The sequence below is a fragment of the Neovison vison genome, chromosome 13 (assembly GCF_020171115.1).
Source record: "Neovison vison isolate M4711 chromosome 13, ASM_NN_V1, whole genome shotgun sequence".
Lineage (NCBI taxonomy): Eukaryota > Metazoa > Chordata > Mammalia > Carnivora > Mustelidae > Neogale > Neogale vison.
The window spans coordinates 108,610,811-108,631,417 of NC_058103.1; the positions used below are offsets into that span (position 1 = coordinate 108,610,811).

A 20,607-nucleotide genomic window follows, 5' to 3' on the forward strand; every position below is an offset into this window, starting at 1 on the left:
TGCCGTAATTGAAAACCAGTGAATCACTATGGAACTTCGGGGAGGGGGGGGCCTACTCCCTCAGAGCTGTCGCTGTCACCGTCACAGAATGACACAGCAACATCAAGAGTTCTTTCCTCACATCTCTAACCTGCGCATTGCAAAGACTCTAAAAACTTCATGCTCTGTCATTTCTCTCGTTCCTTTAAGACAGCATGGTATTTCGGAGCATTTTCCCCTTCAAAAGACCTCAACATAATTTTTCAATCTATTCGCAAGAGCCAAGAATTCAATTAAGAGAAAAATTATCTTGCGAGGGTTTGGACAATTCAGCCCATTAACCCTCATGGAACTCTGCTGAGAAAAGAACCAGAACCGTGCAACAGGAGGCGTCCGTGTCAAAAGGAACCGGCCAAGGCAGGGGCAGGGGTGAAGGATTCCAGAAATCTGGGCCCAGGCTGCCACCCTGCCCCATTAGCAAAGCCACACGGTGCCCCGGGCCTCCGACCCTGAGGCCCAGCCGGAGGGGTCCAGTCTGGGTTCTGCGAGAGGCTCACGCGTGGGCCTCCAAATCTCACCTCGAGTGAAAGCATCACCCATGTAACATTTTTAGATTCACAGCCTCAAGATGGTCAACAGCAGCCCTGCCAAGCTCTGTTTCCATGATGTGATGAAACTGAGCTTCACTGTGTAATGGAAAATGACTGGCACGGGTATGGGCGAGGTGGTCTTACCCCTTTGTCTGTCCCCAAGCCGATGCCCGGGGTCCGGCCAGACCTGGCGTGGTGCCTCACCTTGGTGGCTTCTTCAACGCTCTCCCTCAGGGCCTGCAGCTCCGCGTCGTACTGCTCCTTCAGCTTGTCCATCTCCAGGTCGTGGCTGGAGACCTCTTCCTTCAGGGCTCCCTTCAGGGCGGTGAGCTCCCGCTCCCGCTTCCTCAAGAGCTCCTCCTGCTCCTCCTTGGCGATGAGCAGATCTTGAAGATCCTGTTTTGCCTGTAGGAGTTCCTGGAGAGAGGAAGCACGGAAGGGGAGGTGAGGATTAAACCTCTTCGCTGAAGGGCCATGCAGGTCCTCCGCAGCGGGGCGGCCCAGACGGGCTGCCCTACTCCCTAGCCATCCTCCGACTCTCTCCTCCCCACACCACCCACCAATCTGGACCATCGCCCCCTCTCCCTTTCACTCCGTTGAGGCCATCATGCCCTCAATTTGTCTGTCATGGCTTTTTTGAGTTTGATTTAATTTGAGAGAGAAAAGGGGAAAATGATTCCATTTTCATTATTCTGAAGGGGCATGTCTGCCTTTTCCACCTCCTTTCCTTCCTGTGCAGTGAAAGGTCTGTCGCCCTTGCAGTCAATGGGCTTTTGCGTGCTGTCGCTTCATTGGGGGCCATGCTGACGGGCCGGCCTCCCTGCCTCCACACCACCCCTGGGACCCACGGTCCTGGGACTGGGGCTGACTCCGCCCCTTCTCCCCCTGTCCTACTCCCTGCTCTGAGCAGGTGCAACACTCCCATCTTCTCCTTAGCTGTCAAGAGTTTCGGAAGAAAGTCACAAAACTGGGGCAACAAGTTCCACTACAAATCACATTAGCTAAACCCAAGTGTGTCCTGCCAGAAGCTCAGCATTCCTTTTACTTCACCTTCTTTGTCCCAGACCCACTGAGCTCTGGTCAAGCCCCAGACACCCTCTCTTCCTGCGGGCTGGAATCCAACACAGCTGCCTCAGCTCCCTGGGCACCCCGGCTCTCCTGTGCATGCCAGGCCCTCTCCACCCATGGCCACTTCATGCACACATAGCTGCCTCTCGCCAGCCTGCCCCAAGCCTTTCCTCCATCAGTGATTTTTTTTTAAAGATGTTTATTTATTCATTTGACAGAGAGAGATGCAGCGAGAGAGGGAACACAAGCAGGGGGAGTGGGAGAGGGGGAAGCAGGCTTCCTGCCGAGCAGGGAGCCCCATGCAGGGCTCGATCCCAGGACCCTGGGATCATGACCTGAGCTGAAGGCAGCTCAACTGACTGAGCCACCCAGGCGCCCCCATCAGTGATCTTTCTTCTGTCATTCTGTTCTCCTCTGTTTCTTGGTTCTATGTCCTTTTCCTCAGGGCATAAGAATCCCCTGGGTCAAAGGCAACAAAACAAAACAAAAACAAGCTTTTCCATGAAACTTCCTGAAAGTGTAATTTCTGTTCACTATACTTCTTGACCACCGAGTCACTCCTCAATCTCTTGCTATATGGCTTTGGATCCTATTGCACTAAGACTGCTCCCCTCCAAGGTCCTAGTGACCTCTTAATCACCACATCCAGGCTTCATCCCAGTCCCCATTCTTCTCGACCCTTCTTTGACCCACTCCCCCCTCCACCCGTCTCCTTAAAATTCTCTTTGGCGTTGCAGTTCAAAGACAGTCCGTGCCTGTTCTCTTCCCTCAGGCTGCTGCTTCTACCACAATTTCTTCTGGCTTTTCTCTCTTTCTTCCCAAAAGCTAAGATGATCCCTAAAAATGCAACTTGCATTCTTTATTCTTTTTTGGCAAGCTCATCTATGTTTCCCCCAACTATTTTTTTTTAAAGATTTTATTTATTTATTTGACAGAGAGAGATCACAGTAGGCAGAGAGGCAGGCAGAGAGAGGGGAAGGGAAGCAGGCCCCCTGCTGAGCAGAGAGCCCGACGCGGGACTCGATCCCAGGACCCTGAGATCATGACCTGAGCCGAAGGCAGCGGCTTAACCCACTGAGCCACCCAGGCGCCCTGTTTCCCCCAACTATTAATGCTAAGCAAGCAACTCCCAGACCTTTACCTCTGACTCCTGCCTGAGTTCAGACCTGCACTTGCGGTGACCTGCCAGACACATCCATCTGGATGTCCCTTGGGCACCTCAGGCTCAGGAGGTTTATATTTTTCGGTGAATTCATCAAGTTCTTTCTTTTCCTCCTCCTCTATTCATTATTCTTATAAATGGCATCACCTGCTTGAGCTTGGAAGCATTCATGACCTGTCTTGCCCTTGTCCTTGTCCTTGACCACTCAAAAGTTCTTTAACATCTTAGATCCTTTCCCTCACCTCCCTGGTGTAGGCTCTCTCACCACCCACCTGCTTCCCGCATCCAGCCGCTCAGCTGGGGCCCCTATGACATTAGCCACACGCATTCCCTCGTCTCATGTGCCCTTCTTCCCTCTCAGTCCCGCCTCTCTCTCTGCCTCTCAGAAAAATCTCTGAAGACATAGATCCAGCAGAGCCTCCTCCAAGAAGTCTTCCTTGAGTGCCCCTCCTGATATCCTTCTCACTTTAGCTGGACGTCTCAGAACGCATAATTCTTTTACCTTGCAGTCCATACAGACTATTTTCTTTTCTACCCTGCTAGACTACAGCCCCTTGAAAGAAGGATATTGATCTGATCATATTTTTGGTGCACAGATCAGTGATATCGGGAATGTGTCTGTTCTGAGTATAAGTGAATTAACTTGTGCAATATGCAGAAGTCTGCAGATAACAGAATTCTAAACAAGTGTCTTTTTTTCACAGGACACACACATCCTGTGCTCTTAGAGCTCCCGTGGAATCAGAGGAACGGCTGCCACCTGGGGACCCGAGCCCTCAGAGATGAGAAACTTTCCATTCCGGGAGTATGTGACTAGTGAGGGGATGAAAATATAACTGGCAATGGAATCGCTTTCCTTTTCTCTAGGATATGCACATCTTTGAACCAGGGGAACCCCCGCAGTCCCAGGGAAGAACCACGCTGCAGAGACCAAGACTTCACCCTTCCAGAAACTCACAGGCAGGCACGGATGGAGTCGGTGAAATGCCGAGGGACTCATCCAGGTCACACAGTAATTTGAGTGCCTCCGAAGCACCAAGCACAGAACACATGAGCCAGTCTTAGGAAAACAGAGCCCATCCTTCGATTTGTCAAAGGGGGACATCCTGGTTGGTGCGAGGCTGACGGCCCCTCCTTCAGAAGGACCAGAGACGGCTCCATCACGGTTGTTACTGGCTACCCCTGCAGGTCTTCCTGGGCCTTCTGCCAGCCTCTCCGTAGAGTCCCTGTGTTTCCAACCCCCGTTTCCTGCTCTTACTCTCACACATTTCTCAGTTGTTTTGCTGATAAGGCAGTTCCTCTCCCCACACTTATCTTTTCCAGGATATAGCTGTGCTCTGTGTCGCCTTTTGTGGAGTGTCACCAACGCATGTCAAGAACCTAGGTTTTCACGGTCTGTTTGACACCGACGTGCTGTTATCTGTGGTTGCGGCTGTCGCCTGGGCAGCCCGTGTTGTACAGATCCCATCAGATTACACCGCACTGTATCATTTAGCAGCCCTTGGAAGTTGTCCAGGGTACAGACCAAAGGCAGGAGAGATTTCAAAAACCTTACTTCACCACCTCAGCAGCCTTACTGCCAATCATCTCAAATATATAAATTTCAAAACACAAGTAACTGTCCATCAGAGATGAGCATGTCTCTCTAGGGACACCATTCAGAGAAAACAAAGGGAGGTCTTGGCCAGTCGGAATCAGCACTTTCAAAACCTCTATGCATCCAGGCTCGCTGCAGATACAAAACCATCCGGGAGATAAAAACCGAGTGAGTGTGTATGTGTGTATGTGGGCAGGGATTGGCTGCAAATTTGACTGCGCCTGGTATGCAGTAACGTAAAAAGAATTGTGCTAAGCATTTCCAAAACTCCTAGGAGATGAATATTCAAGGCGATTAATAGTATTCTCATTCTTAAATGGAAAACAAAACAAAAAACCTAGAGCTCTGAGAAACTAACATGCCTAGGACCACACAGCTCACACGTGCAAGTCTGGGACACACTGGAGACCACTGCCCTTCTCTTTACCATGCAGCCCCTGTGGGCCTGACAACAAGCCTACACACTCGAGGAGGAGAGAGGCAAACAATTACAACGTGCTTGCTCAGTCTCTTCGAAGCAAACACAACAGAGCATTGAGTCTGGCTGAAGTGTTCTAAGGAGGTCCCTCTCCTTAAAGAAAAGGGACAAGCCCAGAACCTGAAAGGAAAAAAGAAAAGCTGAAAGAAAAAGGAAAGTACACTCTGGCACCTGGCTGTTATTAGCAGCGGCAAGTGGCTGTCCCGACAGCAGGTGCGCTGAGACCCACACACCAGAATACCAAGCCAGCAGCTCACTTGCCCATAGAAAGCCTCATTTCACACACCACTGACTCACCAGTAGTCCACGCCAAACTGAGAAGAATGCTGATCTCCTCTGTGTGCATGTTTCCCAGAAGTTATAGGTCTCTATCGGAGGCCCACACTCATTGAGAGGACACAGAAAAGGTCTTATGACAAAGCTGTAGCTGATAGGGAATTATGTAATTTATTCCCCCAAAAGAGTAGCCTAGAAAGCATATCACAGTTGACAAAAAATGTATTTCTAGGTTTTTTTTTTTTTTTTAATTAAAATTTGTAAGCTGTGCAGTCCTGTCCTACCAGGGTTTTACTGTTAGAGACCTCACTTCTGAGCACAGTCTATCCTCGGATCAATATAATTTCAATACCAGAATATTTTAAGTACTCACATCTTGGAAAATGCCAGAGATAAGCCATTACCAGTCTCTTCTGCAATGAGGCCCATCCCATCAGCACCACAGGCTCCCATCAAAGATGCTGGTTGATGATTAGAAACTCCCCCGTCATGGCACTTAGAGCAAGGACTCATGTTCACCCATTACCCCCAGACTGGAGAGGAATGAATTTACCGACAAAGAAGTGGTTGAAAACTTACTTTGTAATCACTTTTGTAACTTGAGTTAAAAAAAAAAAAAAGCCCAGAAACATCAACTTTTTAACAGAATAACAAAGTCACCTCTTTTTGGTCAATTCTATGGTTTATCCTAAGAGAATGGTTTTTTTTTTACTCTTTCTTTCTTTTTTAAACTTTATTCTCTCTTACTGTTACTTTACTGATTTTGTGTTGGTATCCAATATTATTTAACAAAATGCAAAACATTAAAAGAGCTTTCATGAAAAATCTTGTGCATTTGGCAAGCCTCCCCCAAATAAAAAGCCTTTAGCCTTTTTCAAACACTCAAAAATATAAGTATTTAATGTTCATTGTGTTTAAGAACCTGTTCTAAGCCAAATGCCATGGAAAACTTGGTCATAACTATCATCTGTAATCAGACTCCCCCAGGCCACTTTTCATTAAGATATGCAGAATAAATTGAATGTGACAAGGAGAGAGGGTCTATTCTATTAGTGGTATAGAAACCATGGGTCACGTTTTCACTACTGCTGACAAGTCAAAGGCACCTGATTGAAACAGTGAGGATGAACCTCCAGAGAAACCCACTCTGACACCAAAAACTAACCGTGCCCTAACTCATCTTGCAGAAAGACAGCAGTAGACGCCGTTCCTCCCATTACAGGAAAGAGGCAAATAATCAGAAAGCCAACAATATCGGCTATTTTCAGAGCAGATGTGCTCTGTTTCCTTTTCTGTGTCTTTCATCACCAGCCTGAAAACACATCACTAAAACTGAGGCTCATATCCTTGTCCTAGGGACCACTAACAATAAATAAATAAATACACTATTTAATTAAATTATATTCATTCATATATGCTCAGTGCATGGTGCTTAAAAAGACAAAGAAGCATGTGGTTCAATTCAGAATTATTTCCTTTTCTTAAGTGGTGACAGTTTTAAATTAATTTAAATACTGAAATTTATTTATTCATTTGCTCTAGTGCTTGGCACCGTGTGAGGCAAGAAATGGGGGAAGAAGCAAAACTGACATGTTCTTGAACTAACTGGCTAGCAGAAGAAAGGGGCAGATATAAAATAGATCAAGGTCAAATGGGCTAAAACGAACCTATAAGGAAACAGGATTTCAGGTGAAAGGACAACTAACAATTAGAGGTTTCAGTTAGTGAGAAAATCCAGCAACTTAAAAGACTTCCCAGCAGCAAAAATAACACCCTCCGCCTTTAGAATCAATAAAATGTCCACACAAGAATCATAGGATATGCCGAAGTCTTCTATTTAAATTTGTTTGTGAAGCTACATTTTTATGGAAAGCCATAAACTGTTCAGTTGACATCATTTCTGGGAACTTACCCCTAGGAAATCTTTCTAAAGAACTAAAAGGATACATGTGAAAAACATTCAACACATTTTTACGTAATTTGGGAAAAAAAAAAGAGAGATAGAGAGAGAATCAATAAATAGAGAAGGATGATGAAATTTATTATGGCTTATCTCCCTAAAAAATGAAATAGGAAGAATCTAGATTATAATAAGGAAAAATGAACTTTCTAAAAGATTTCTTTATTTATTTGAGAGAGTGAGAGCAGGTACGTGCAAAGAAGGGGCAGAGGGAGAGGGAGAGAGAATCCCAAGAAGATTCCACAATGAGTGCAGAGCCCAACACAGGGTTCAATCTCATGACCCCAAGATCATGACCTGAGCCAAAACCAAGAGTCAGACGCTCAACCGACTACACCACCCAGATGCGCCTGACAAACGAACTTTTAAAAAGCAGGTATCAAAGCTGTAGGGACACTATAATTGTCCCTAAATTATAGAAGGGTAGATGAAAGCTATCAATGGATAGGGAGACAATGAAGAAATAAATGTAGATATTAAAACAGAAAATATAGAAATAAAAATGTTTTCACCACCCCTCCGTTCTAAAATTCCACTTTATAATTTAAAATTTTTATTTATTTATTTATTTATTTATTTATTTATTCTGAGAGAGAGAAAGTGAACATGTGAGCAGGGGAGAAGAGGCAGAAAGAGGGGAGAGAGAGAATCCTAAGCACGTTCCATGCTCTGCACAGAGCCGATGTAGGGCCCCATCTCACAACCTTGAGATCATGACCTGAGCTGAAATCAAGTCGGACGTTTAACAAATTGAGCCACCGAGGTGCCCCCATTTTATGATGTTTTAATATTTCAGCAACAAATACATCATTTTCAAACCCCATTCTTTTTTTTTTTTAAGATTTTATTTATTTGACAGATTGAGAGAAATCACAAGTAGGCAGAGAGGCAGGCTGAGAGAGAGAGAGGAGGAAGCAGGCTCCCCACGGAGCAGAGAGCCCGACGTGGGGCTTGATCCCAGGACCCTGGGATCATGACCTGAGCCGAAGGCAGAGGCTTTAACCCACTGAGCCACCCAGGTGCCTCTTCAAACCCCATTCTAATGTACCTTGTCTTTGTAACTCAGTCCTGAGAAGAAGGCGGAGCCATGAGAAGAATGTAATATCACAAACGTGGCAGTTTTTAGGATAAAGCCATTGGATAAAAAAAGAGAAACAGATGCTAAGGAACATGCCCAAGGCCTTCTCAGGAGAAAAGGTCTAAGTGGAGACAGAGAGATGCTCATGTAGGAGAAGGGAAACCATTCCCCTCTACCTGTATGGTAAAATGAATTCATGAGAACATCTGCAACTGGGTGGCTGCCAGCATTTTTTTTCTGCCACCACCAAGTCATAGGGAAGAGACTCTAAGTTCCAAAGAGCGAGATCTAAAATCCCTCGAGGGAATTACTCCCAACACGAAACAAGGAAGGGAGTGAAAAAACACTTGACAGCCGAGACTTAGAGGCAGCCAGAAACTTGAACTCCACAGCCAGAACAAAGACAAGACCCAGGCCCTTAGGGGGAAAGCTGCAGAAAATGAGAAGTAAATGCTGACAAGGTACCTTTACTATTTTACTTTTTTATGGTTTCTTCTTCTTCTTCTTCTTTGTTTTGCGTTGTTCTAAATTGTGTATCATTTATTCGTTGGCTGTTCCTACAAACTGAAGCTTATATGGAAATAAGCTTCAAAACTATGCCAAAGGGGCACCTGGGTGGCTCAGTGGGTTAAAGCCTCTGCCTTCAGCTCAGGTCATGGTCTCAGGGTCCTGGGATCAAGCCCCGAATCGGGCTCTCTGCTCTGCAGGGAGCCTGCTTCCTCCCCTCTCTCTCTGCCTGCCTCTCTGTCTACTTGTGATCTCTCTCTCTGTCAAATAAATAAATAAAATATTTTTTTAAAAAAACTATGCCAAAAATACAGGTTATGATAATTATAGCCAATATCAAGACATCTAAATAGGCACAGAGATAAAAGTTCTATTTCTGATCTTCAATTATACCCATTTCCAATTTTTAAAAAAATGTAGACATTCACAGCCTATGTGTCTATCTACCACATTAATAGGATGGCAGTCTAATTCACGGAAGAGATAATAACTGTCTTTGAGAAACCATACAATCATTAACAAACGCTAAGCAGAAGAAAGAGTCAGCTTCATTCAGGGACTCGTGGATTGGTAAGAACTAAATAGTCAATAGGGAATATACTGATATGGGCAGAAGCCAGACGGGCAGCCTGTGTACACAGCAAATGCATCCCATTCATTCATTTACTCACTCACTGTTTCACTCATAATGCATCCATCCGACCATCCGCCAAATATTTGCCAAGTGCTATATGTTCTCGGCACTGGAACAGCTGATAAGGATAAAATGCCAAGCCAACCACCACCAACCCTGCCTCCTAGAGCTTACATTCTTATGGGGGCCTTGAAAAAAATCTGGGATAAGTGCTATATGGGCATAGGCATCTTTAAAATACTTTCCCATAACTAGCATCACTTACAAAGTGTTTTTGCCCAAAGTTTAACCCAAATCTATTAGTGTTTAGATCTAATTTCAAATTTACTAGAAATGTAGGAGACAGTGGAACAAGTCAATGGACACCATAAGGAAATAATCAGACAAATCCAGAATGTGGGCCATTGGTCCACATTCCATCAATGGAATGGAAAGGGAGCAGGAAAGAGGAAATTGGTGGCAGAATACTAAGATAAATAAACTCAGAGAAAGAGAACAATGAAAGCGATACGGGATTCTCGACTGGATCCCGGCTTGGGGCTGGAGGAAACAACTATAAAATATACTTGAGGGACAACCGGCAAAGTTTGAATAAGAACCAGGTATTAGAATTATTGTTATATTATAGAAATTATTCATTGTTTTAGGTATGATAATAGTATTGTCATAACAAAATTCCCTAATTTTTTAAAGATGCATGCCAAAGAATTTAGGGGTGAAGTGTGGCGTTATCTATAATTTATTTTGAAAAGGCTCAGCAAAGATGAAGAGATGAACAGAAAAAAAATAATAGGATAAATGAATGGACATGAAAAATGGGGGAAGTATGACAAAATGTTGACAACTGTTGGATTTGGGTTGGGGCTCTATGGAAGTTAATGAATTACTCTTTCTACTTTTCTGTATGGTTGAAATTTTTCCTAAGACAAAGTTCAAAAACTATTACAGATGATGCTTTTCTGGAATCTAGCCATAGGCACAGCGGAGCAAATGCACGTAATGGAATACGGCTTGTAGTATCCAGACTACACACACACTGCCCCCCCACCCTGCCCCATCCCATCCTCCCCAGGCAGATGGGGCCTGCCTTACCACCTGATCCCACATCCCCGCCACCACCACCTTCCTTACCTCAATCAGAGCTCCCTTTTCCCTGTCCTCAGATCGTTTAGCGCTGTCTAATTCATCATGCATTTCTGACAGCTGGTCCTGAAGATCCCTGATCTCGGTCTGGTGCTGTTCCCGTTCCATCTTCACCTGGAATAGTCTGGCAGGGGAAGAGGCCCATCAGAGAGATTGTGCTAAGCCTTACATTTTTTTCATCCAGTCTGATTTCAAACATACAGATGGTTAAGCAGAGTCATCAGAAGCCCCAAGGTGTCTCCCATTTTGTGTTCTACACTGAACAAGGAATCACAAACCAGAAAAGGCACTGGTGAGAACTCAAGTCTGCAGTTTAATTTGCCCAACAAGAAGGCAAGTGAGCACTCAAACCAATGGGGAAGGCTACACAGTGACAGTGTCTCCCCAAAAGGAGACCATAGTGTACAAGAATTTAGATGACAAGAAAGAAACTGACCCAAAAAAGCAGAACCTCTTTGATAATGCTTTCACTAAAGCCCTCCTACTCCCTACCCCGTACCCTGCCCCCAGCCCCAGAAGAGCCAGCAAATTACGGCCTACTTGGCCAATCTGGCCCACAGCCAATTTTTCTAAGGAAAGTTTTATCGGAATACAGCCATGTTCATTCATTTACATATTACACACAGTCATTTGCACAATACAATGGCAGAACTGAAGGGGTCCAACGAAGACCATATGGCCCATAAACCATAAACTATTTACCGTCTGACAGAATATGTGCTGCCGAAGCGAGCACAATTTACCGTCTGACAGAAAAAGTTTGCCAACCTCTGCTCTAAATCAAACTCACAACTATTTTACCTTTTGGTTTTGTAAAGTCTTCACTACACCTTAAATTTTATTTTATTTTTTCTCACCAATGTTTCTAAAACTAACCTCTAGGCATGTTTCAAAAGCAAAATCTACATCATCAAAACTGCAAAGGCAATCAAATGTTCTTATTATATAGTTCTTGAATCTCCTCCTGCTTAAACCTTCACTTAAGACCTCCACTGTGTCTGCAGAGCTTCATGGCACTGTACGTTTGCAGACTTGGGTTTCAGAGCCTTTTATCACAGATTTTAAAATGATGCAACAACAGGGCCATCTTGGCTTTGACTCTCCCTCTCTGCAGACTCAACGGAGGCATAAGCACTGGTCAGCATCCTTCAGAATAAAATTCACAAACTGGGAGATTACAGAAGTCACAGGACATGTGCTTTTTGGAGGCTAGGGCCAGGCTCCTTGAGATCTCTGTCTATAGGTATCCCTACTCAGCATTCCCTGCTTCTCCCTTGCCAGCTCTAGGAGCCCCTCTCAGGGCTGAAACTTTTCCAGGCATCCTTTCAGGTATACAACGTATCTGTTAAATCATTAGCCTTCCTGCTTACAGTCTGTGTGTGTTACCAGCTTCACAATTTTACAAGGATGAGAAGGAGAAAAGGAAGGGTCAGTAGCCCCTCTAAATATTTGGAAGGCTGGGTAGTACTGAACAGACAAGAAGGTTCTGGCTCCACTGGATGCAAGAACCCAGGCTCTGCACCCAGAACTCACTCCTCCAGGTTCTTCCGGAGCTCCCCTTCGCTCTCTTCCAGGCGCTGTTGCAACACGGAATTCTCTTCCACTTTACTGTCATGCTGGCCCTGGAGCTCTTCCAAGCTTGCTCTCATTCTCTCTCTCTCTTCTTTCATGTTCTGCTGATTCTAAGATGAATGCATGTGATTTTCAAGCATCTCCAAGGAACGTTAATGTAATCCCACAGAAGGCTACCCCGAAACTCTCATGGACTCCGTGTCTTTGCACTCATTTATTAAACAACTTAATCAAGCCACATAATTAGGCCTGGGAGTTTGCAACTAGAAAGAACATTAAATACTGAATGAGCTGTAAGACTTCTAAAAGAAATACCAAGGCAGCTAAGGTTCAGTCTGCTAATTCTATTACTCAGTTTGGATATTTTATATGCATTTAGTTTCCTACTGACCCGCCCGAATCCAACAGCGCTTTACTCCATCAAAACAAACAGTATCTATGGGTTTCAGTTACTTCAAAAAATTTTAAAATTAAAAAAAAAAACAAAAAAAGTTCTTTGAACAGCAGGAGCCAAATATACAGGAATTTACTCAGTGATGAGAGGAATGTTTCTTTGGGGCGGGGGGGGGGACTGGCTTTCGCTTCACTTGGACATCCAGATTTGCTTAAAATATTCTTTGTAAGTCAGAAATTTCAAAAATGACATAAAAGAAAAAACCAGATACCTTGACTTCTAGTTGAAGCTGTCTCTGAAGTTCAGCCACTTCTGTGGTCAACTTGTTTTTCTGTTCCAATAGATCTCTGACTTCGGACGAAGGATTAGAAGCCTGTAATTAATTGAAGAGATACCCTAATATACATGATCAAGACGCTTTATTTTCTCTTTCTTCCAAAATGTAATCCAAGCAGTAACATCAAAATCCTAAGACCCAATTCAAATGTAAAGCCCTCCAAAGAAAGGGGCACCAGGAAACCCTCCGGGGGTGACTGAAGGGCTCTGGACCTTGATCAGGGTGGTGTGTGCACTGACACACACCTTATATTAAAAATTCAATGAACTAGACAGTTAAGATTTGTGCAATTTACTGTATAGACGTCATACCCCAATAAAACAATGTAAAAAGATAAAAAATAAATATTTGTTGAAGATTCCTCCACTGCCTAAGGTTATACCCAAAGCCCACGTTTCTGTGTTTCCCAAGGCCCTTCGTAAAATCTATCTATTATTATAAAACTTCCATTACACTGGGAATCATTATTCCAGAACCTGAGATGTTCTCACTCTCTGCATATATCTGTATTCAAGTAGCAAATAAATGTATGTTGGCTGAATTGGCTTTCTTCTTTTAGAGGCTGCATGTCCATAAAGAAGGGGTCTGATTAGAGAGTCTATTAGAAAACAGACTCTGATCTGAGTATTAATATTAACGATCGCATTTTTTTTTTTCCTCATGAGTATAGTAACAGGATAATGCTCTCAAAAGGATTTGGCTAAAACTACAGAGAAGTGGTTAGAACGCCACAAAAGGGGAGGAGAGAGGATAAAAGGCAGAAATCAAAACTAGAAAAAGACATGTCTTGGGTCTCACGGGCCTGAACCCAGGTGTGAGTTGTGTGTGATGAACTTGGAATGAGGTACTTCCTCACTACTCCTGTGAAGTTAACCAAACCCAACCATCCACAGAAACACAGGATTTCCTATCTTCTTAGGCAAAATGAGAAAAATCCATTATGGAACTCTAAATCCAACCCAATGAGGGAAATTACACATTGTTGTCACACGAATGAAAACTCTACCTACTCTGTTGTTTCCAGTATGGTCTTTCCTTCTCGCAGAGGAAATCACTCCACTGACACCAAAAAGATAAAACTCCATAGCCTCTGCCCACAAATAATCACATTCAGAAAATAATGGGGAGAGAACAGGAGTAGAAAAGTCTGGGCAATTAAGCAGTCATGGTGCTGTGATCTTAGCAAGAAGTCTAAAAGCTATGGTTTATCTCATCATCTCTGGCTTAACGGGTTTCACCTCCTCTTATCTCACCTCTCTCCAAAAGCTACAAAAGGAATGAATTTCTGCAAATACCTCACTATTCATTCCTCTTCAAAGCCCATCAGTGACGGCCCATCATCACCTTCAGCCAAAAATGGAAACTTCTAAGATTTCTGAGGTGTTTTCTATCTGGCACTTCCTCCCACATCCTGGCTCTCTGATCCAGCTACACTAAATTGCCTCTAGTCCCCTAAGCATCACGAACACCTGCCTTTTTGTATTTATTTGTTCATGCTGGTCCCTCTACCTAGAATACCCTGCCTTGCCTTCTTCTCCCAGAGCCTTCCTTACTCTTGGAGACACTGTTAGTGTCCCGGATTCCAGAGGGCTTAACCTAACTTCCCTAGTTTGGTCTGGATACCCATAGCCTGTGACCCACAAAGATAATCTTCACATCAAGGCCAAAGGATGTATCACCCTAAAAATATGCAGTTGAATGAAAAGCAAGAGTCACCCTGATAATTTGGATTTAAGAGTTTTAGCACAAAACCCCTAAATCAATTTTAAGAACTATGTAGAGCCCCTGAAGCCTGCCTGTAAGCTAGGCATATAATTTAAAGATTCCCCCAGGGGAATAGTGCATATGTGTGTGTGTGTATACGTAATTGTTTTAATGGATGCCATAGCAGCAGTCATGGCTTAGCTGAGCATTGACCAGTAGAGAAAAGAGGGAACTGAGGCCTAAGAACATCCTGTATATTTTATATGCATTTAGACAAACTTGCTTTGAATTGTCTCGGGTATTATACTCTTTCCTTTCCATGCAGCATTCCCCGGGAGGGACAGAGAAGACACACAAGCAAGAAATGGGTCCCAGTTCAAGGCGGTGCAGGACTGAGGAACAAGCTTCTAGTCATCCCTACAAAATGTTGCTTCCTTTCAGGGTACAAGGTGTGTCGGGCACGTAGTTGATGTTCATCAAACATGAGATGACTCCTTCAACAACAAAAAAATCTCCACGCGCCAACTGGATTCAGTACAATAAATGGAACGGGCAGTTTAAAAAAAAAAAAAGAATTTGGCCCCACTCCACTCCTTCCTTTCTCTTCCACCCATGCTTGCTGGCTTCACCAGTCTCTAGTCCTTATTCTCTGATGTTCTGAAGCTTGGATCCGGTCACACTTACCTTCTTCCTTGGGGTCCTCGGATTACATTAGAGTTCTCTGTCCCTGATTTCAGTTCGTCCTTCCTGTACTTATTTTCTCTTTCTAAATTTCACCACCTTTCTGTTTCATCTTGCTACAGGTTACATATTTTTAAAATAAAATCTCTTAAACACCTTTCTGAAAAAAAGGCAGGCGCACCATAATATTTACAACATGGATCTCCCATTTTAGGTCCTGCTCACTACTCGGGTACTGCAATAACCCAATGTACAGGCTGAAGGAACAGCAATTTGTTTGCCACATTCCACATTAAATGCCCTCTGCAGAATACAGAACTCCAATTTACTTGATTATTTCCTTGTGTGCTCCCTGCTGCCCGAGACTTCAAAGTCTGGATTTTCTCAAAGACCAGGTTGACTTTCCTTTTAGTGGCGTCGTCATTATCGGTGCTTCTGGGAAAGAGGGAGCAGAAAAAACAGTGAGGGGTATGACCATGGGTCTCGGGATACCCGAAGTGCCATGACATACAAACAACAGACCCTTTTAAGAAGATCCATGGCAAGAGGTATGAATTAATTAAGGCTAGTGTGAAGAGAGAGGGATGGATGAAGTATTTCTCTCCAAATAAGCTGTTCTATGTTAACATTCTGTCTGGGACGAGGGTTCCCATTTCCAAGAGGGAACGTAAAAGAGAGGCACGCACATTCTGAGCCTGGAGAAAACATACAGTGAAAACTTAGTAATTTGTTGTTGTTGGACTCAAATGACTTATATTCATTCCAGCAAGGAATTTCTTGTGTGTGTGTCTCTCTCTCACACACAACCCACAGCCACACTTTACTTACAAATCTTATGCTAAGAATGATGTACAGTGACCTGGCTTTTTAGCCTGTGTTTCAAAAAATAAATCGCCCCAGCTGAGACTGTCAACACCAGAGCTTCGACTACACATTCACAGATAATGATCAGAGAGTTGTGTTTGTTTGTCTGTTTCTTAGAGATTTCATTTATTTACAAGCAAGAGAGAGAGAGAAGCAGACTCCCAGCTGAGCCAGGGGCCCCCGACACAGAGCTTGATCCCAGGACCCCGAGATCATGACCTGAGCCAAAGTCAGATGCTTCACCCACTGAACCACCCAGGAGCCTCAGTTTTATTAACTTCGACCACACCTTCTATCACACATTCCTGGCAATGAGAAAAAAAATTTTTAAATATGTTCCCTCAAATAGTCACCTCCTGTTAACGTCTGTCTCACCGGTCTCTCAATAAATCACGAGCAAAAAAATATATAAAAGGATTTTGAGAAAGAATTCTAAAAAGCGAAAGCTCTTCTCCCTGAATCTTACCGTGGTAAAACCCTTCACAGAGAGAAACCAACAGCTAGCTCTCAGCTGGAAGAATCTCTTCAGTTAGTCCCCACCCCCACCCCCAGGCCTAAAAGAGCCCCTCTCTTATATTCTGAACCTATTTTGTCAGCTCGATAATTGTAAGGTACGATTAAAAAAAATGTGAAGTTTTGATACCAATGAGTACTTGCCAAGTGACTTGCAGTCACGTCGGTTGTAAAGCTTTTTTTCCCCTTCTTAATCCTATCTGATGAGACAATGGAAACAGAAACTGCAAATTCCTGACCTAATATCTCAGCAAGGACTGAAAACCAGATTACTCAAACTCAACCTCCAAGATAAGTCTGTGAAAAGCAGTGCTTTTAAATGACTCATACATGCTTTAAAAATCAAGGAAGCAGGGGCTCCTGGCCAATGTCAGCTCCCGGGAGGGGAAGAGGTGGTTTTATTTATCACTACTAATAAGGGACGATTGATTACTACTGCATACATGACAATCTCAAGGTGGAAGAGTCAGTCAAAACTGAGGAGGAGACATTCTTCCCATCTTTGAACTTTTTTTTAAACAATAGAGAGTCATTTGAAAAACAGGGGTCCCTGACTGGCCCAGTTGGAACAGCACACAACTCTTGATCCTGAAGTTGTGAGTCCAAGTCCCACAATAGATGTAGAAATTACTTAAAAAATAATAATAAAGGGACGCCTGGGTGTCTCAGTTGGTTAAGCCGCTGCCTTCGGCTCAGGTCATGATCTCAGAGTCCTGGCATCGAGTCCCGCATCCGGCTCCTTGCTCAGTGGGGAGCCTGGCTTCTCTCTCTGCCTCTGCCTGCCACTCTGCCTGCTTGTGTTCTCTCTCTCTCTCTCTGACAAATAAATAAATAAATAAAATATTTTTTTAAAAAATTATAAAATAATAATAATAAATTATATGGCTTTATTATAAAATGAGTTTATAAACTCATTCTCCCCCTGCTCTTCATACCCACACCCAAGACTCAAAAACTGTTGTGCAAACTCCAACCACTGACTCATAAGCCTCAAACAGTTCACAGAGTACAAGAAGGGAGGACAAAACAGAAGGTCTCAGAAAAGGAAATTAAGACCCCCATCAGTAAGGACGAGACTTTGCTCCTTTAAAGAAAATCACTGACCCCTCTTTGAGGTAATTGTAAAGTATCTGCTTGGCCGTCTCCTCATTGGTTTGTTGAGTGAGCTCTTGCTGGCCTTTCAACAGATCCGGAGTGGCCTGGAACATAAAGCCAGTTATTAGACCACAGGATGAAGTTTCCAGGAAGAAGGCAAAACCCTGAAGCAGAAGCTTCCAAACACATTCCTACTTTCCAAAAACAATTCCTCAGGTAAGGATCCTCATTACAATGGCTCCACCACTCAGTAGCTCCATAACCTTGGGCGACTTACTTAACTTCGCCTCACCTCAATTTTCTCACCTGTAAATGACAGATTAATAGTACCTACCTTCATAGGGTTGGGGCAATCCTAGAATCTGTAACAAATAAATAGTGCCTGACACTTACCAACCTTATCATCATTTTTACCACTATCATTATTTTTAATGGGTACTATCAAAACACTAAATATACCACTTAAGTCAATTCCGTCCCTTTAGGAGTGACCTAAATTAAAATTAACCTAATTTCTCAGGCCAGATATTAACCCAGTCACTCAACGTCAGGAGAAAAATCAATATATCTACACAAACCGAAGCACTGAACCTCTGTGTGGAAACAAATTCTGCATACCTGCAGATGTCACACAGACACAAACAGGAAAGAGAAAGCAGAGAGTGTCTGACAAGTCCCCTGACAGAAAAGTCCACGACGGGATTCTAGCTGTATGTGAGTTAACCTGGAAAACCATACAATTGGTAGTAGGTTGAAAACTCTGTAGGGGAAAACTGAAACAAGTCGGATATGCCGTTAGTGAGGGTCTGCGTTCCTGTAGCCTCCTGCAGCAAGAAAGGAAAGGCCCGCGGGCATTACCTGAGTATTGGAGGTGGAAGTAAATGTCTTCACAGAAATCTTCTTGGCGCCAGAGTCGGGCAAAGTTGCTGGTGGCCGATTCTGTAACATCAGCTTCGCCGTGGCTGTTTTTATTTCCTCCTCCTTTTTATTCTGTGCTGGGAGGGAAGAAGCGTGTGTGTCTGTACTCTCCTGACCACTTTTGTTTTCTGGAACTTTCCCATCTTTGCTCTGCTGGGGGGGCCTGAGGTGGGCCCCCTGCAGCCTCGCGAAGGCCCGGCCCACGCTCTGTCTCCCCCGGTGCTCCTGAGCCGGTGACCTCTGCGGGCACACCTGAGACGGGCGGAGAAGGTGTTCGCTGGACTTGCCCAGGTTCCGGCTAAATTCGTTTAGGTACTCGGGGTTCCCCTGGAGACCAAAAGGAAAGGCACTATCCACGCTTCTGGACCGCTTCCTGTCTTCCGGGTTGATTCTGTTTCGCTTCCCAGACCTTCCTCTCTTCTGGAGCCCGGGTTTTTGGTCAAACTTTTCAATCAGCTGGTCCACACCAGGAATTGATCCTGTATCAATATCCCGCCCAGTTCCTGGCAAGAAGGGGATATAGCGTCGGTTTTCATGACGGTTCACATTGTCGGCATGGATGGCACATTCCTGGTCATCAAGTAAAAATCGGTACAGAGAGTTGGCCGAAGTGGGAGTTGCCGATGAGGAAGAGGACCTCCGGGACCGAGCTCCATCCAGGACGGGTCCCGCCGAATCCTGCCGCCGGAAGGGAAGCACGTCAGGCCTGGCCTTCTTGGTCTCAGGATGGGTGTGTGGGCTGTGGGCCGTTAGGGACCTCCCGCTAGGGGACAGGGCCTCCTCCACCAGCCCCTCCTTGGTGCAGCTCTGAACATTTACACACACGGAGGTCTGCTTCTTGGGGTCATCAATGACCACAGAGCTGCACAAACGAATGGCCATCACGTTTGATTTGCCCACATCTTCCAAAGGAGGGCCGGTAGGCTGAGAATTACTAGGTTTCGGGAAGCGAGTCCCAGCCTGCTTATTGTTGGAACTTTCTTCTGTTCGAGTGTTCAGCCAATTACTCTCAGGAGGCTGGGGGTTTTTTAAGTTCAAGTCATTCTTTTCAGGGTCATAGGGCTGCAAAAGCTCGGGATGCCTCTGAAAGTTCAACATGTGGGATGGCTTCCCTGGCCCCTCTTTGCATTCGAGAACCCCATTCTTGCCCTCAAAGAGAGAGGACTGTTTCAGGTTTCTCACTGGGCTGGGTTGGGCGTAAGGATTTTCTGGGAGCTGCAGTTCCTCGGCGCTGCTCTCCTCCAGCACAGACCCGTTGCTGGAATGCAGGGGCAGATTACTTCTCACCGGAGATGGGAATGATGGCCCATTTTCAGGAAAAGATGGACCAGCCATACACCGCTCTGTGTTATTCAGGACTATGTAGGGGTGGCCATCAATTCCCTGTACCCGGATACTGACACCATAGGAGCCTGCCTTCGAGGGCTGGGAATTCCGTGACTTTTTGCCGTCGTCACTTGCGAGTCTCAGATGGACGCCATATTCTTGCTGCACATGTTGATATTCACCGAAATACAGCTCCATGGTTCCCTGCTCCTGCGACCAGGGAAAGACGGGTAAAAAGAAGACATTAGGTTGGAATTACACCTGTTTAAATGAAGATGATGAGGGGAAAGTTCAAAGAAAGCGCAACACTTTAACCAGCAAGGACACTTCGGAACCAACTGCTCATCCAAACAGGCCTTCCTGGATGCCCTCCATGACCATGGAGTTGTCAACACCGGGCTTGAACCCTGGCCTCTGCGGGGAAGACGCACAACACCTTTGGCATGACCACCTTATTCTGTTTCTGGCTGACAGGCCGTTCTGGTTGCTTTGTTTTTTTTCCCTTAGTTGGTTTCCTCACACCTTATGCTATTTATTTTTAACCAATAGGATGTTCCAGTTACTAGCATTTGAGAACAAGGTACTTTTCCATGAAACGATTAAGACTGAAGGCATTCTGATGGTCACCACTTTCTCTTCTCTCCTTCCTGTTGGAATAGTGCTTTCTACCTTTTTTATGCACAATCTCGCTTTGAAGTCTTTCTATTTATTTGGATATAATGTTCAGAACA

The 20,607-nt window shown here is 44.6% G+C and overlaps 1 protein-coding gene across 3 annotated transcripts in view; it reads right to left on the minus strand.

Moving 5' to 3' along the window:
- Positions 1-20,607, minus strand: part of CGNL1 (cingulin like 1) — a 162,471-nt gene that overhangs the window by 79,037 nt on the left and 62,827 nt on the right. For 2 of the 3 annotated variants that reach the window (XM_044231610.1, XM_044231611.1), the window contains 7 exons: positions 18,491-20,086; positions 17,642-17,736; positions 15,490-15,595; positions 12,710-12,811; positions 12,006-12,154; positions 10,461-10,596; positions 774-986 (listed from right to left, as the gene is read on the minus strand). In XM_044231610.1, coding sequence (XP_044087545.1) covers positions 774-986; positions 10,461-10,596; positions 12,006-12,154; positions 12,710-12,811; positions 15,490-15,595; positions 17,642-17,736; positions 18,491-20,074 — 2,385 coding nt within the window. In that variant the 5' untranslated portion in view covers positions 20,075-20,086. Of the gene's footprint in view, positions 1-773; positions 987-10,460; positions 10,597-12,005; positions 12,155-12,709; positions 12,812-15,489; positions 15,596-17,641; positions 17,737-18,490; positions 20,087-20,607 lie in introns of those variants that run through there. The other variant, XM_044231612.1, reaches the window with a different exon arrangement.